Raw genomic sequence first — 16892 nt, forward strand, 5'->3', positions numbered from 1 at the left:
AGCGGAGGTTACGGCGAGAGGTGACAGTGGGGGTAGGAGGAGCAGGGAGAGGGGGGAGAGACAGAGAAAAAGAGATGAAATAGTGATCAGAGAGGTCCAGGGGGGTGACAGAGAGGGTGGAGGGGCAGCAGGCCCTGGAGAAGGTGAGGTCCAGTTGACGGCCAGCTTTGTGGGTAGGAGGGGACGGAGAGAGACGGAAGTCGAAGGAGTGCAGGAGAGGGAGGAATCCAGCAGAGTGGCTGGGGTTGGAGAGATGGATGTTGAAGTCACCCAACAGGACAGTCGGGGTAGACAGAGAGGGGACTTCCACTGCTGTGCTACAGACACCCCTCCCTGCTCCTGCAGCTTGCCTGTGAGAATGAGATCATTACAGGGCTGCTGTGATGTGGTCTGGCTGGGGGCTCGTCCGGGTCAGCCTGTGGTTTTGGGGCCGTGTAGCTGAGTGTTTGTGCTGGCTCGCTGGTGTTTGCTTTCCCCTCTACTCCTCAGGATCTTTATTATGCTAATTGGATATTAGCAGTTGCTGGAGCCCCTGGACTGGTGACTCTGACAGGCTCACAAGAGCTTGGGCTAGGTTAGTGTCTGATTCACAACCTACCCTACCACTGAGAACTGGGCTGAAGAATCTATAGTATTGCATTTAAAGAAAGTCTACTTGTGGTGTTTTTATCAGTTTAAAGAACACAATATCTTCAACAGATGAAAGTGTTTCAAGTGCTAGTAAGAGGTACAGAAATATATTTTTAAGGTCATTAATTAAAAAGCGAGTTTAATAGTAATAACAAATTAGAGCTGAACATGAATATTTTGAATTGCCAGGAAAATAAAAGAATATTACTATATTACAGCACAACAGTTTCTCAGGAGTAAAATAAACCTGGTACCCCATCACATTACCTATTAAAGATAGGCGAGAAACACTCTTCTGTGTAGTGGAGTGTGGGTTTTTTCAGACCTTATTTATGCATTGGTTTTTTATACAGTAATTCATACATTCTGTTATATGAACAAGTATGAATACATTTTAATCACTGTTTGTTTGAATGTTCCAAAACTTCTCTCATCACTAACAAAAGTGTGCAACAGAATTTTATTTTCTGGGTTAGCCAAGTTCAGCATCTGAGTTGGGAATGTTTTATCAGTTATCGGCTGTTGCAATGCGAAACAGGTGTGAAGTACAACTTGTGTATTTAAGATTTAAGGTGATTTAATTTTATATGAAAGAACAGGAAGAACTTACTTTTATTTTAATGAACTAGAAGCCACAGTGGAATTTGAGCTAGACTCGTATGTCTGCTTTGGCAGGGGTTTGAATTATTTTAAATGAGAAACATGTTTGTTTAGTTTTGTGATGCATTGCACTGGCATTTTGATATCCTGGCGTCTACAAGGATCAAACAAAACAGGAGGTGCACTTAAGCACTTTTGCATACTTTTAGTCCCTGCAACCTGCTATACTATTTTTTCCTTTAGGGTCTAAAAGTCCTTTTACAGCGACTTCAGTTTTTGATTAAGACTTAATATGACTGTAATTGTGACCACTGCTTCATCGCCGTCATTATCTGCTGTTGTTTTAAGTTCCAGGTAAACAGAATACCTGATTATTCACCGTTTTTGCTATGCAGCTGTAATTGTTTATGGCTTTGATTGGTAAAATCATTTTTTGGCCAAATTTGGTAGATGTGACACTGTTAAACTGTAGCTAGTTCAACCAATGAAAACTGCAAGGTGGCGCAACTGAATAATTACCAGTCCATTTCCGTTTTTTTGGAATAAGCTTTATTTGAATAATAACGTTACTTTGTATAACTATGTGTTTGAAAACACATTTAATTTGTAAACTTGCTTGTATAACTGGTTTTGGGTGGGGTTCTGTGTACAGAGAGAATGTGTTTATCTCTGGGAAGAAGGGAATTGATTCTATGTAAACTCACAGCAAGAAGCTCACATGACCTTATAGGGCATAGGTGCTGTGTAGAGAGAGATTGGAATGGGAAAAGCAGACCACACCCGAAGGTGTCTATATAAAACAGAAGTGAAAACACTATGTAACACAATTTTTGTTCCTGGGTAGTAAGTGTTATTTCCTAATTGCTTATGCCTCAAAAGTATAGAAAATGGCTATTATTCCCCACAAACTTTGCTTTTGTGACCAGGACAGTGATATTTTGAAATTTACCTATTTCCAATGAGAAAACGGGCGAATTTGTGTCTTTTCGTTCACATAAAGTCAGAAAAAAACAACATATGAATCCAAATTAACATGTATTTATACTAAAGTAATACAAAAATGACTACAAAAGATTTAGAAGTGAGTAGTTTTTCGAGATTTACGATTATACTGTAAATCACTTTCACGAATCAGCCCCCAAATGTAGTCTCCCATCATGTTCTCGTTATACTGTCCTTCATTGACAGTTCATCCAGGAGCCTCAAAGCCGTGCTGCTCCATAATGGTAACAAGTACCCGTCTCTTCCCCTGGCTCACTCGGTGCACCTCAAAGAGGATTACAACAGCATCAAGACCTTGCTGGACGCCTTGAAGTATGATGAGTACGGCTGGGACCCCGGAAGGTGCTGATGCCACCCCTGCACATCAAATTGGGCCTTATGAAACAATTTGTCAGAGCTCTAGCTAAGGAGTCGGCAGCCTTCAAGTACCTTCAAGACTTCTTCCCTAAGCTGTCTGAAGCAAAGGTCAAAGCCGTGTCTTCGTCGGACCACAGATAAAGAAGATCCTGGAGTGCAATGAATTCCCCAAGAAGCTCACTAGTAAGGAGAAAGCGGCTTGGAACAGCTTTGTCGCAGTGGTTCGGGGCTTCCTGGGCAATCACAAGGCCGAAAACTATGTGGAGCTGGTTGAGACTCTGGTGAAGAACTACGGCACAATGGGCTGTAGGATGTCGCTCAAAGTCCATATCCTTGATACTCATCTTGATAAATTCAAGGAGAACTTGGGAGCGTACTCGGAGGAGCAAGGCGAGCGCTTCCACCAGGATATACTGGACTTTGAACGCCGCTACCAAGGACAGTATAACGAGAACATGATGGGAGACTACATTTGGGGGCTGATTCGTGAAAGTGATTTACAGTATAATCGTAAATCTCGAAAAACTACTCACTTCTAAATCTTTTGTAGTCATTTTTGTATTACTTTAGTATAAATACATGTTAATTTGGATTCATATGTTGTTTTTTTCTGACTTTATGTGAACGAAAAGACACAAATTCGCCCGTTTTCTCATTGGAAATAGGTAAATTTCAAAATATCACTGTCCTGGTCACAAAAGCAAAGTTTGTGGGGAATAATAGCCATTTTCTATACTTTTGAGGCATAAGCAATTAGGAAATAACACTTACTACCCAGGAACCAAAAAAAAAAAAAAAATTGTTACACGGTGAAATCATAGCATGACGCTCCTGAAAAACCGACACACATGTCATGTTGGCAAGGGGAGCATCCGGAATATTGGTAAATATACCTTCTGTTCTGTAAATAGACTGTAAACAAATATGTTTAGCAGTTGTTGCAATTTTATATATTGGTCTACAATGGGCAGCAGTGTAGAGTAGTGGTTAGGGCTCTGGACTCTTGACCGGAGGGTCGTGGGTTCAATCCCAGGTAGAGGACACTGCTGCTGAACCCTTGAGCAAAAGGTACTTTACCTAGATTACTCCAGTAAAAACCCAACTGTATAAATGGGTAATTGTATGTAAAAATAATGTGATATCTTGTAACAATTGTAAGTCGCGCTGGATAAGGGTGTCTGCTAAGAAATAAATAATAATAATAATAATAATAATACAATACACTCTGATAACATTAATTGTTGGAAACAAAGTAGCATGAATCTTACACACTGAGTGATGGCCTAGTTCCTTTTTGATATATTATTATTTAATATGAATTACAGACATGCTCAAATTTGTTGGTACCCCTCCACAAAAAAGGAAGAATGCACAATTTTCTCTGAAATAACTTGAAACTGACTGGCACCCACCATTGTTTATTCCATATTTAATAGAAATCAGACTTTGCTTTTGATTTTTTATTCAACATAATATTGTAAATAATAAAACAAATGAAAATGGCATGGACAAAAATGATGGGACCGCTAAGCTAATATTTTGTTGCACAACCTTTAGAGGCAATCACTGCAATAAAACGTTTTCTGCAGCTCTAAATGAGACTTCTGCACCTGTTAACAGGTAGTTTGGCCCACTCTTCATGAGCAAACTGCTCCAGCTGTCTCAGGTTTGATGGGTGCCTTCTCCAGACTGCAAGTTTCAGCTCTTTCCATAGATGTTCGATAGGATTCAGATCAGGACTCATAGAAGGCCACTTCAGAATAGTCCAATGTTTTGTTCTTATCCATTCTTGGGTGCTTTTAGCTGTGTGTTTTGGGTCATTATCCTGTTGGAGGACCCATGACCTGCGACTGAGACAGTGCTTTCTGACACTGGGCAGTACGTTTCGCTCCAGAATGCCTTGATAGTCTTGAGATTTCATTGTGCCCTGCACAGATTCAAGGCACCCTGTGCCAGGCGCAGCAAAGCAGCCCCAAAACATAACCAAGCCTCCTCCATGTTTCACTGTAGGTATGGTGTTCTTTTCTTTGAAAGCTTCATTTTTTCGTCTGTGAACATAGAGCTGATGTGACTTGCCAAATAGCTCCAGTTTTGTCTCATCTGTCCAAAGGACATCCTCCCAGAAGGATTGTGGCTTGTCAATATGCATTTTTAGCAAATTCCAGTCTGGCTTTTTTATGTTTTTCTGTCAAAAGTGGAGTCCTCCTGGGTCTTCTTCCATGGAGCCCACTTTCGCTCAAAAAGCGACGGATGATGCAATCAGAAACTGACGTACCTTCACCTTGGAGTTCAGCTTGTATCTCTTTGGCAGTTATCCTTGGTTCTTTTTCTACCATTTGCACTATCCTTCTGTTCAATCTGGGGTCGATTTTCCTCTTGCGGCCGCGCCCAGGGAGGTTGCCTACAGTTCCATGGACCTTAAACTTCTTAATAATATTTGCAACTGTTGTCACAGGAACATCAAGCTGCTTGGAGATGGTCTTGTAGCCTTTACCTTTACCATGCTTGTCTATTATTTTCTTTCTGATCTCCTCAGACAACTCTCGCCTTTGCTTTCTCTGGTCCATGTTCAGTGTGGTGCACACAATGATACCAAACACCACAGTGACTATTTTTCTCCATTTAAATAGGCTGAATGACTGATTACAAGATTGGAGACATGTGTGATACTAATTAAAGAAACGAATTAGTTTGAAATATCACTATAATCCAATTATTTATTATCTTTTCTAAGGGGTACCAACAAATGTGTCCAGGCCATTTTAGAATATCTTTGTAGAATAAGCAATAATTCATCTCTTTTCACAGCTTCTTTGCTTTATTCTATGACATACCAAAGGCATGCAAGTATACATGATAAAATAGCTTTTAATTTCATCACTTTTCAGGAGGAATGAAGCATTATTTCAATGAGCTGTAAGGGTACCAACAAATTTAAGCACGTCTGTATCTCCTAATAATGTTGTAACGGTAGGCTGATATGTCGTGGTAGAATACAATTTGATGAATGTTAAATTACTGTTTACCATACTTTTAGCTGTATTGTATGTTACATATCAATTTGAGAAAAACCTAAATATATCAAAATTGAATAATTATTATAGAGAATAACAAATAATCATATTACTAAATCCAACAGGTTAATCCAAAGAATCAGTTTCATTTTAAAGGAGAAAGTGCTATTGTTTTGCAGTACTCCAGGAGGAAGTACCTGGCACATTCAGTGGCAGTCAAGTGGTTAAAGTGAAAATCCCGCTCCAGTAATACAGACGCAGCCTCTTGGCAGCAGAGCTTACCTAACACTTTTTTGGTACTTTTATCAGTAATTGGCTCCAGCCCTTTAGCATGAAGCCATCCCTCTACACACACGCAAAGCTGCTTTCAATCTCAGCACTTGAACAATCACCAGCTCCAAACACTACAGGTACAGTGTCCCAGCTTCTAAGCTCATTTGTCTGATGCAGTTCCAATATTCGCTAATAAGTTAATTCCCTAAAAATGGCTATATGCCGCATTGCATGGGCTTGGCACTACTGTATCAAGGAGTACATAAGAACCTGTTCCAAAGCCAATCAGATTGAGGATATGACTGCTAATGGAGCTTCTTGTTAGGTGGATGATAGTTGTGAGGTTTAGAATTGTTAATAGGTTTGAAACACCCCTTGTAGATTTCTATTGTGATCAAACAGGTAGAAAAGTGGATATAGTGCATACCCCAGCGAAGACTATAAATTATTTCTCACAGAAGACTCACATTGAATTGATTAAAACATTGAATGTCCCAGTCAATGTTGATTTAAAAGGAACATCAATGCGGTTCAATTTGCCTTCCACTATAATAAATTGTGCCGCTTTATACCCTTGAAGTAGATTTTTACTTGCAGTGACAGGTTGAACTGGCTGTCATTTATATGAAGAGACAATATCACAATTCAATTGTTGTAAGTCTACCAATAAAAGCTGGGTGGTTCAGAAGCAATTCTGTAATGTTTCAAACCAGGTTTTGGTTTGAGCCAGCCCAGTTTCTCACAAACCGCCAGTTATATACAGTTTTTAGAGCACCCAACATCAAACGGTTATTAAGGGTCCCCATTGTCCAGTAGAAGGGATATTTTGTTTTTAGTTTCCTAATATTGCATTTCAAAGACACACACAGACAGGCGTTTGCTGTAATGTACAGTACAGCTGTATGTTAAAATGCATGGAGGATTACTCAATAAATAATACATGAGCAACAAAGCATTTCTCCCAATCAAGGGGAAGAATATTAGTGTTGGACAGTGCACTATTTATTATTTATTTATTGGTTCCCTTACCTCACTTAAGAAAATCAGTCAATTTAGATGCTTTTTTTTTTTTTGCTGGAATAGATGATAAGCATGACAAATAATGCAAGGGTGACTCTAATGGGGTTGTGGGTATCTGCTTACAGATATAGGAGAGACACAGAGGTTGTGGTAGACATGCCAGGATTTATTTACTAATATTTACAATAATTCAGATGCAGTGGCATGTGGCCACCACTAGGGTGCCAGCAATAGTAGCCATAGTGTGGAATTTGCACTGGCTTCCTGTTTGTTCCAGGATTTAGCAATTGTGACCGTTTTAAGACAGCAGAGTGGGGTTTACTTACTCGTAAGTGTGCGTGACCTTTAATACAGAAAGACTTGCTAGATTATGTTTTGGACACATTTTTTATCTAATTTCAAACTGAAGGTTTGGTCAGTGTTGTTTACAGTTAGCAGAACAGGCAAAACGGCAAACAATACAAGCGCACTTGTATAAATTGAGAGAATTACATAGAACACAAATAAAGAACTGGAAAGTTGCATGGTTGAAACAATCCTGTTACATAAGTAGCTTTCTTCCAGAAATCAGCTCTCCAGCTTGTACCAGGCTGAGCCAGGTTTGACAACCTGATCCAGAGGGATTTGGATGCCAGGAAATGCATCATTTGAATTAATTTGATTTAATGCTATTTTTTAAACACTGTGGAGCCAAGAAGAAAAATATTATTGTCGCCTGAATATTTACTTTTTAGTGAACCGCTTATCGAAGTTTGATGAAACTTGTTTTGGACATTTTTTTTTTTTTGGAATCGCCAGTTATTTTTCTTCTTTTCTCCCCAATTTGGTAAGCCCAATTATTGTTTATTTTAACCCGGCTCACCGCTGCCACCCCCGCGCTGACTCGGGAGGGACGAAGACGAACACACGCTGTCCTCCGAAACGTGTGCCGTCAGCCGTCCGCTTCTTTTCACACTGCAGGCCCGCCATGCAGTCACCTCAGAGCTACAGCATCGGAGGACCACGCAGCTCTGGGCAACTTACAGGCAGGCCCGCAGGCACCCGGCCAGTCGACAGGGATCGCTGGTGCGCGGTGAGCCTAGAACCCCCCTTAATTAACCCCATCCCTGCCAAACTTAAATACACAAACACTATTTACAAGGCGGGCTTCTGCTTCTTTTTTTTTCTTTTTTTTTCTTGCATTACATTTTAAAACTGCATGAATGACTTAACTGTTTCTTTATGTAGTAAAATGTCATTTATATTTCAATGGATTGCAACTGCAACTGCACTTCCATCCATCTAAAACCGAACACTTTTCAGTTACAATCTGTTTTAATTTAAACAGCTGAATACAATATAAATACTGACAGTGCTAGTTTGCTACTAATATACTCTTTAAACACACACAACATGACTATTGTTGTTAGAGAGTAAGTAGCAGGCTTCCAACAAATACAGCTTTACACGTCCCCACGTGCTGCTACAACTGTTTAAATAACGGGCCTGTCAGTTTCCTTTACATTGTTAACATCCTGACAACTTTTTACACATAACTTTGAAGTCTGTTTCAAAGCTCTTTTTAAAATGTCTGCTCTAGTGCACTGGGGTTTGAGATCTGTCCTCTAAATCACTGCAGGAAGCGATTTTTAAAATAAATAAATAAATAAATAAATTAAAAAACATAACAAGTGCTTTCTGTTCCATATCACATCATGGATCGTTATTGCTGTGTTACCTGTTTGTGGGCAATGATCCTTACACTATCAGTGCACTAGAGAGGACATTTTGAAGCCCGGTTCAGATGTCTGTAACTGACCGATAGTAACTCAGACCAGAGCAGCAGCAGGCCTCTTTTAATTCTCATAAAATCATTGTCCCTTTGAGCTGACCTTGAAAACCACCTTGATCCAGAGAAACCCATTGCTGATGTATTATTTATTGAGTAATCCCCTCATGCATTTTAACATTCAGCTGGCAGCTGTACTGCACATTACAGCAAATGCCTGCCTGTGTTTTTGATTCCATTATGTGAAATTCGGTTTCATTAAAACAGTATGAGGCTGCAGCCTGAGTGCTTGCTCAGCACACTGAGGATCGAAGGCAGTCTGTGGAGCCTCAGGACTTCAGCTCAGCACAGGCCTTGCTAGCTGGTTATATTTAGGACAGCATTTGCTAAACATTTGTACCAGTGCAGCAGTAACATATTTTGAATCCTTATTAATATTGAGGATACAGATATTTTATTAATAGTTAAGGTTATACTCAATAGTCTTTATTAAAAATAGTATGTATTTGTAAGGCGTGCCCATGTTGAAGATGTCATTTATAAACGACAACAGCACTGCAGCAAGCTGTAGCAAGAGAACGGTAATTTGATTCACAGGGTAAAATAATCCGGTTTCAAGATGGGGAGTTTGCTACGTCTGAAACCACTGATATATGATAAAGTATTGGGCACAGAACCCAATGATATATCAATATGGGCTCCATTCTAAACTATTGTAGTGAACTGCATTTATATATTTTATATTTATATATTTAAATACAAATTTTAACAACATAAATATGTGTAATATACATTTAATTAAGCATTCACATCTGATTCACAGCAGGCACAAGCTCTTTTTCAGAAGTACAATTCTTATAAAGTAAACTTTAAATTAGTAATAATACTAACTTATAAACTGGAGCACCAATTAATTATACTGTACAGTGTAACCACAAACTATTCAGACATTTACAATAAACTTCAATATTCATTGTTTTATATAGTACAGTTCAGCTGTGGGATGATTTGATCTACGTACTGTATGCCCTACGTACTGTATATCGCAAAATAATTCCATAAACCGTACGTGCTGTGCATTTCCATTTCTTATATACTCAAATAGGGTTATTTTGGGTCTGCCTGAGTCTTGGTAGAATTTGCCTTTGTTTTGTGTCTTCATACATGGTATTCTGTCAGGGTAAAGTTCTGTTCAGGGCTCTGTAACATTCACGTTGCTTTTGTTTTGTAGTTACTGTTCTGAAGCTTAGTGAAGCCTCCTTTCCCTATCTGTCTTTTCTTTTATGTTTTTGTGTTTTATCTCCTCTCTGTCTCTTCCTCTCCTTCCCTGTCTCTCTGTTTAGAATCTTTTCCCTAATCTTTTGTCCTTTTTCTCCTATCATTGCCTCTATTTCTCCCCTATTCACACTTCTGTCCTCCTTCTCCCTCACATTTTGTCTTTGACTTTTTCTCCGGTACCCATTCTACTTGTATTTCTCTTCTCTTTCCCTCCCTCTGTTAATTTTGTTGTCCTCTTACCATCCTATCTCTCATCCTCGCTGCATTTCTCCCTCATTGTCTGTCTTCATCTTTCTCTCTCTCTCTCTCCCTGCCCCTCTCTCTCTCTCTCTCTCTCTCTCTCTTCATGTCTGTTACTTCACCTTGTAAACAGTACAGTAGCTCCTGCAAAGTGGATCTCTGCATTAACGTGCACTCCCCCCTCCTCCTTCCCTCCCTCCCTCCCTACAGTACCATTCAGCAGCGGAGGAGAGGATGGAGTTGTGTACTAAGCAGAAATCAATGTGAAAGGGAAGGTGACTGAGGGAATGGTGCCGGCTCCCAGCTATCTGGGCTGGAACACTTCAACACAATTGCGGGGGGCCCTGTCTGTCTCTGCTTCTTTCCCTGCCTCCTGACATGAACCAGGCATCCTCACCATCTCTTTATCTCCTTGCAGAGAGATGTTGATTGTCTGCCCTCCCTCCAGCGCCTCTTTCTCAGCTGCAACAGCATCACCAAGTAAGTCTACTGCATCCCAGCCAGTGCTGGTTAACCCTGCCCTGACTAGACTGGGGCACTGGGGTGAGGTTTAGCCCCCTGTTAGGGTGACAGTGCTTGAGAGCTTGGAATGGAATATTTTAGTGCTCGTTATTAAGGTGATAATGGCAGTGCTGGATAGCTGGGATTTTCATTTTTAGACGATTGCTGATTTTTATATTAAGCTGCAGGGTACATGCTGAAGAGCTGAGAATGGTGGGTTTAGATTACTGTCGATTTACCATATTAACTCTTTCCGCACAAACTAGCACTTCTATAAATGTCTGAGGTCTTCAATGGAAATAAGATATTGATAAAGACTCCAAATGTTTGGCATGGAATTTATGAAGTTTTGTTTATTATGTTTAAAAATGTAGTATGAATGGGACTGTGTGGCAGGGCTGAGGCCCTGTAATAATGTTTTTTTTGGGGGGTTTTCTAAATACATTGTTTGATTTTACAAATAGTGTCCCCACCCCTTCACTGGTTCTTTACTGTCAGCTGCCTCCCTGATGGACTGACTTGCTTTCAGCCAGTTAGATGCATTGACCTAGAAGACACTGCTGGGGTGAAATGACCAAGGAAGTCAAGCAATAACAGACTTCCTGGAAGGCTAGACAAGCAAACTGAGAACATTGGCAGTGTTTCCTTTAGAAACTCTAAATTCTCTCTCCATTGTTATGAGAATGTGACGTAGCACACGCTTGCCGTGCACATTTCTCACGCTACAGGAGGTGCGCAGCCAAAATATTGTACGACTTAAAGCTGCACACATTTAACAACAATTATTTTTGCATGGAATCACGTTCAAAAGCCATCCTTATGTTGACGAGACTTCAGCATTGAAGATCCCATTTATGACGTAACCTTGCACAACTTTCTACTATAACTAAAGGCCGAACTAAGCAATTCTTTATTAACAACTGAGATCTGCTGGAAGTAGCCCTGACAAGCATAACATTTAAATATACCCTCCCGTATTTTAATATTAATTAGGTTGTTTGGATTTGGAAGGAGAATTTCTCTCCCTAAAAGAAAACTACATGGAAATCCTAAATTACTCGAAAGATACTACCAAAATAGCATGAGAAAAAGGTGGGTTTTTATTTTTCTATGGAAAGCCCTCCTTAGTGTAGTACCAGATGAAAATACGTGTTTGCTATTCATCACCTACAGTGGAGACCTATGTAACGGAAGTGCAAAATGGGCAAGATTTATGACGTTTTGTTCCCTGCAATTGCTGGTTTTCTGTATTGTTAAGCAGTGCCACAATTTAAATAATTTCCTAATGCCATTATATGGCCAACAATAACCTTTAATCTAACCCTAAAAAATGATTAATTGTGACAAAAATGGCAGATACACTGCTAAGGGTGTTGCAAAAAATGCAACAGGGAAGTCACAAAATGCAACAGGAGTGATTTATGAAGGTATTTACACTGAGGTTTACAGATGTGAAATAACAAACAAACAACTCAGGAATAAGTTAGGGGCTCATAAATACCTTTGCTGCTGTTTGCTAATTGTTTTGTAACATAAACAGTTTAGTTTTCTTCAAGCTTCTGTGCCTCAATGACAAATAAAACCAGGAAGAGCCCATTTTGTCTGCCCTGCAGGGAAATCACTGGGAAATCATTGTACAGCAGAAAACAGATATATAGTAAAGCATGGAAGAGCTGTATTAATGTGTAGAAATGACTGAATACAACGGGTGAGGGAGGATTTTTACTCTATCTGATAAAACAAGTACAAGCAGGACTGACCATTTAATGTAATCGTTTAAACATAGTGTTATGATAAATAAGTAAATTGGTGTAGTAAGTATTACTCCGATAAATACACAGTACAAATTACAAGCCCCACTTTCATGAGGGCTTGCAATACAAAATAATAAAATAAAATCAATAAAACTCAATATTAACATGCACTCTCAATGACTGAAAGGTAAGGAAAACAACTGCTGAAATGCTCTTTAACATTTTACTCTTCTATGCTGTACAAAGTCACCAATATGCCGTCCATACACACATCTGTCTATGTACTGTAAAAGGTTCACCCTCACTCGCGTTCGTTGCCCCTTTAAGAATAGACCCGGCACACAGAAATGGATTTTTCCAAGCGCGTTTGCGCAATTTTTTAATAAACAGAAAGCACAACAAATACAAAAATCAAAATAAACACCTAGCTCTTCTGGAGCACTAACTCGACTTTCAGGAACACCCTGACTAACGCGGGACAGCTAAGCTGTTTTCCCGTCCTTCCTAAACACACTGCTTTCAAACAGCACTTACTTTTCCTTCATTTGGCTACTCGGAGACAGCGCACCTACTGCCTCCTTCCACTCAGCAGCCCCGAGCAGACTGCTTGCACTCCTTTTAAACTCCCGCACCTGGGCTTAATTTCTAATAACGCCCAGGTGCGGAAGACAATTAACAATAAAACAATTAACAAAACAATAAGCAAATCAATTGAAACAATAAAACAATACAAATCCAACAAAAAGGTGCATTCCCACATGTTTTTTCCCTTGCAGGGAGGTTTTAACCCCCTCCCTGCCGTCTCTCACAACCCGCTATATTACAGTACTTACATATGTCACACTTATGATGAAACTGGAAAATACGTTCTTGATAGTGATAGTGTGAGTTCTCTATTGAATTGTATTTCAAGTAGTGACTGGAGTTAACGTTATGTAGACAAACAGCAGGTATAAGTGAGTGTAGGGCAACAGGATCGAGGGAAGTTGGAGTGTCTGTGAAGACTTACAATTGCAAGCATGCTCTGATTTAAGTTGCAGAAGTCTGTTTGGTTTTGCATTTTGAAACAATGTAATAAAACTTCTTTTTTTGCTTTATTTTACTTCAGACATTGTAAATCAAATTATAAAATGACAATGCAACAAGTATTTAATTTGGCACTCAGCAGCTTCCTTATGAATATTCACAACGCAGGTCATTTTTTGTTGATGAGCCGGATTCACTGCTCTGAAAAGAAAGCATTGTAGAAACAGTGTTTGCTAACAGCGTGAAGTGGTCGTTATAGCCTGCAAGTAAGTGCCAGTGTTATCTGCTAGGCAGTGTAACCGCAGTCCCCCGCATGTCCCTAAGCCACTCTCACATGTCTCTGTGTTGACGGAGTTCATTTGTTGTAATTTACCCGCTAGGCTAAATTTAGCAAATCTTTCCTTCTCACAGCTAAAAGCCCCTGTAGCCTTCGGGGAATTGTATAAAGTATGCGTCTTTTAACTGGAACCAGTCCCCTAATTTGTTTCTAGTCTGCCATTTTCTCCAGGCATAGCCCCATAGGCTTCTGGCTTCTACCCCTAACATTCAGACAATACAACATCTGTTTAGTATATCTTCCCCTTCAGAAATCCTGCATTGATATACAGTGTTTTGGATCCTAAAACTGGCATAATCCCCTTATCTCTGGGGCTGGGGTTCAGATCTCAGAGCTGGGAAACTCACCCCATCTCTAGGGCTAGATCTCTGATATTAGGTTTAGTAAGGTATAAATCATGGCAAATTATGGTAAATCCATAATATAATAGTAAAAGCATGGAAAAAAAATGCAAAATTACCATGAAAATGTACTGTGATAAACCTGTATAAGGTAACATACACCAACTGGAGTTGAGATCTAGGAGCTGGGCAACTCACCCCAACTCTAGGGCTAAAGATTAGATCTCAGTTCTAGAAATCTCCCATAATGTTCCCATCCCAAACAAATTCCCTGTTATTTTAACACTGATACAAGTCAGAGTCCAGTCTAACATACAGAGGTGAGACTGAATGTCAAACCAGTCAATTACTGGGGTGCACTGTGCCTGTGCAATGAGCTGGCACAGGCATCTTTGATTGTGTGACCTGTTTGCTGAAAGCGACAGCTCTGAGTCGGTGGGGGTGGCTTTCCCTTCATGGCAGCACCTTCCAAAGGTTTAGACTAGGACAGGGAAAGGATTAAACACATTCTGATACTGGTGCAGCCCAGCGGGAGGGGAGCAGGAATCTAGCCTGGGGTAATGTAGGGACTGGGGGAGGGCAACAGGGCTGTCAAAGTCAGTCTCACTGAGGGCCATGTACAGATCAGCAGCCGGGGTGGCACAACCTGGAACTTTGTTTAATGACCACGGCAGCTAAAGAGTTGAGGCAGTACCTGGAAGAGATGCAGATTTCAGTTACAATACTCATATATTCAACCCAGTTTCTGCTCTGTGGGGGTGGGTTATTTTTAATGCTGTTTACTTGAAAGTGTGAGGGGAAGGGGAAATCACCTGTAAAACGATGTACTTACTTATGTGAAAACAGGAAACACTAAATCCCATGCAGTTCCACACGTGATTCTCATGGTGTTACAGCACAGCTCAGGATGCTCAACAAAGTCAGAGTTTATGCTGCACAGCACAGCGAGAGATTGCAGCTGAGGGGAGAACAGTATGTGTGTATTTTTCCTGTTATCAGTTATAAACTAATACAACTTCAGAAGCTGTGCATTTATATAAAGTGCTCAGTTGTAAAATAAAAACATCATTATACAGTATTAATAAATCATGTGTTTGATAATGTCTGATGCTCTTATTTGTGAGCGTACTGTTTTGTAACACTGTGCACTTTATTTAAAAATTGGAATTTATAAAATGTTCTAAAATGTCATTTATATGTTAATGGATTGCAACTGCAAGTGCACTTCCATCCATATGAAACTGCACGCTTCACAATGAATTCACAATGAATTCACAATCCCATGATGTGAGATTAGTGGACTACCAGTTTCTGAGGTTGACTGTTACTTTACTGTTTGACTAGGCAACTATTCGCTGGTACCTCTGTATTATACCAGCTAAGGATCTCATTGAAATCACTGAAGCAGCCATGCTACTCTTTTCACAGATATCTTCAATTCATGTTACAGCAAACCCCTATCTAGAGCCTTTTATTGCAAGATTATCCTATTTAATCATGACTTCAAACCATTTTATAATAGCAATAAAACCCTTGGATGCACACCCTGTCATGGCAGATTCACCGGTACAGTTTGGGGTAGGTCATGTTTTTCAAACCCCTTTTCAGTGCATTCAGATACCTGTCTCTTTAAGATTTGCAAAAATACCGTAATGCAATGCCATGCGAGTTAAAAAAAAAAAAAAAAAACACAAAAACCGTCCCAAGCGATCCAGATGAGCTTGCATATAGTTACCTTACTTATTCCTTAACTGCCTAAATTTCAAAGTCATCAGTGTCTATTCACCAAAAATCATCTAAGTACAAAACCAACATTGATAACAATTTGTGTGTCAGTCTTTTTGTGTTTAAAACATTAAAAAATGTTTGTTTGTATTTTAAATATTTAAACGGTAGCTGTGTTTAGATCGGTTTAGATGAATTGAATATAACCTATTATGTTGAAGTAGTTTTATTTTACTGAAGAGTCAGGGCAGTTTGAGGCCTGTGGACCAGGAAGTAAGCAGTTTAACCTGAGTTTGAGTTTAGTGAAAGCAGGTCAACTGGAAAATTACACAAGCTGTGTTACAAAAAATGTTCTAAAATTATTGTTTTCTAAATAGAAATATTTTTTTAATACAGTGTGATACAAGTAGATTACCAAGTTAAGGAATGGCCTATTTATTAAAATGTTACAGCATACAGATACTCTTTAATAAATAGATTATTATTGCTTTACCCCAGGCTGTCTCAAAGCAGCTGCAAGAACACAGTCAGTAAATCTAGGGTCAATGTTAAGCACAACTACAGGACCTCAACATACAACTAGCCATTACATCAGTGTTATTTTCAAATGACACATTCATTCCTGTAACCTCAGCTGGAGAATAGGTTTAAACTTTAATTACCACATCACTAATGGCTGAAATCAATAATTGTTTTAACCTTTGACCATATCAATGATACAGACCACTCACTTTTTCAGACAATGTCTTTACAGCTGGTACATTGCGTATTCTATGATTACAGGTGGTGTCCAGTAGAATCTGAGATGACATTCCCCTTTTGTTTTTGTTCCCAGAAACTCCTCTTTGTAGTTTTTTATTGACTCTGCCACGAAGTCTAGGAATGAGCCGTAGCTTACAACATTTAAATCACTTCAAAACATTGGAAACACACTTTAAAGCAAAGCCTTAAAAATGTTCTGTGTGCTTAACATCGCCTCAGTGGGAATCGCTGTAGACCCTCCCAGTGTATAACCCTGAACTCCTG

General features: G+C 39.5%; 1 protein-coding gene across 1 annotated transcript in view; it reads left to right on the forward strand.

The window, feature by feature from the left end:
- The window catches only part of LOC117429909 (leucine-rich repeat-containing protein 49-like), a 152652-nt gene that overhangs the window by 47276 nt on the left and 88484 nt on the right, over positions 1–16892 (forward strand). Inside the window, exon 9 of the mRNA XM_058998448.1 lies at positions 10601–10662. Within this exon, the coding sequence (XP_058854431.1) occupies positions 10601–10662 (62 nt within the window). The remainder of the gene's footprint in view (positions 1–10600; positions 10663–16892) is intronic.

The sequence above is a fragment of the Acipenser ruthenus genome, chromosome 24, assembly GCF_902713425.1.
Source record: "Acipenser ruthenus chromosome 24, fAciRut3.2 maternal haplotype, whole genome shotgun sequence".
NCBI classification, from domain to species: domain Eukaryota; kingdom Metazoa; phylum Chordata; class Actinopteri; order Acipenseriformes; family Acipenseridae; genus Acipenser; species Acipenser ruthenus.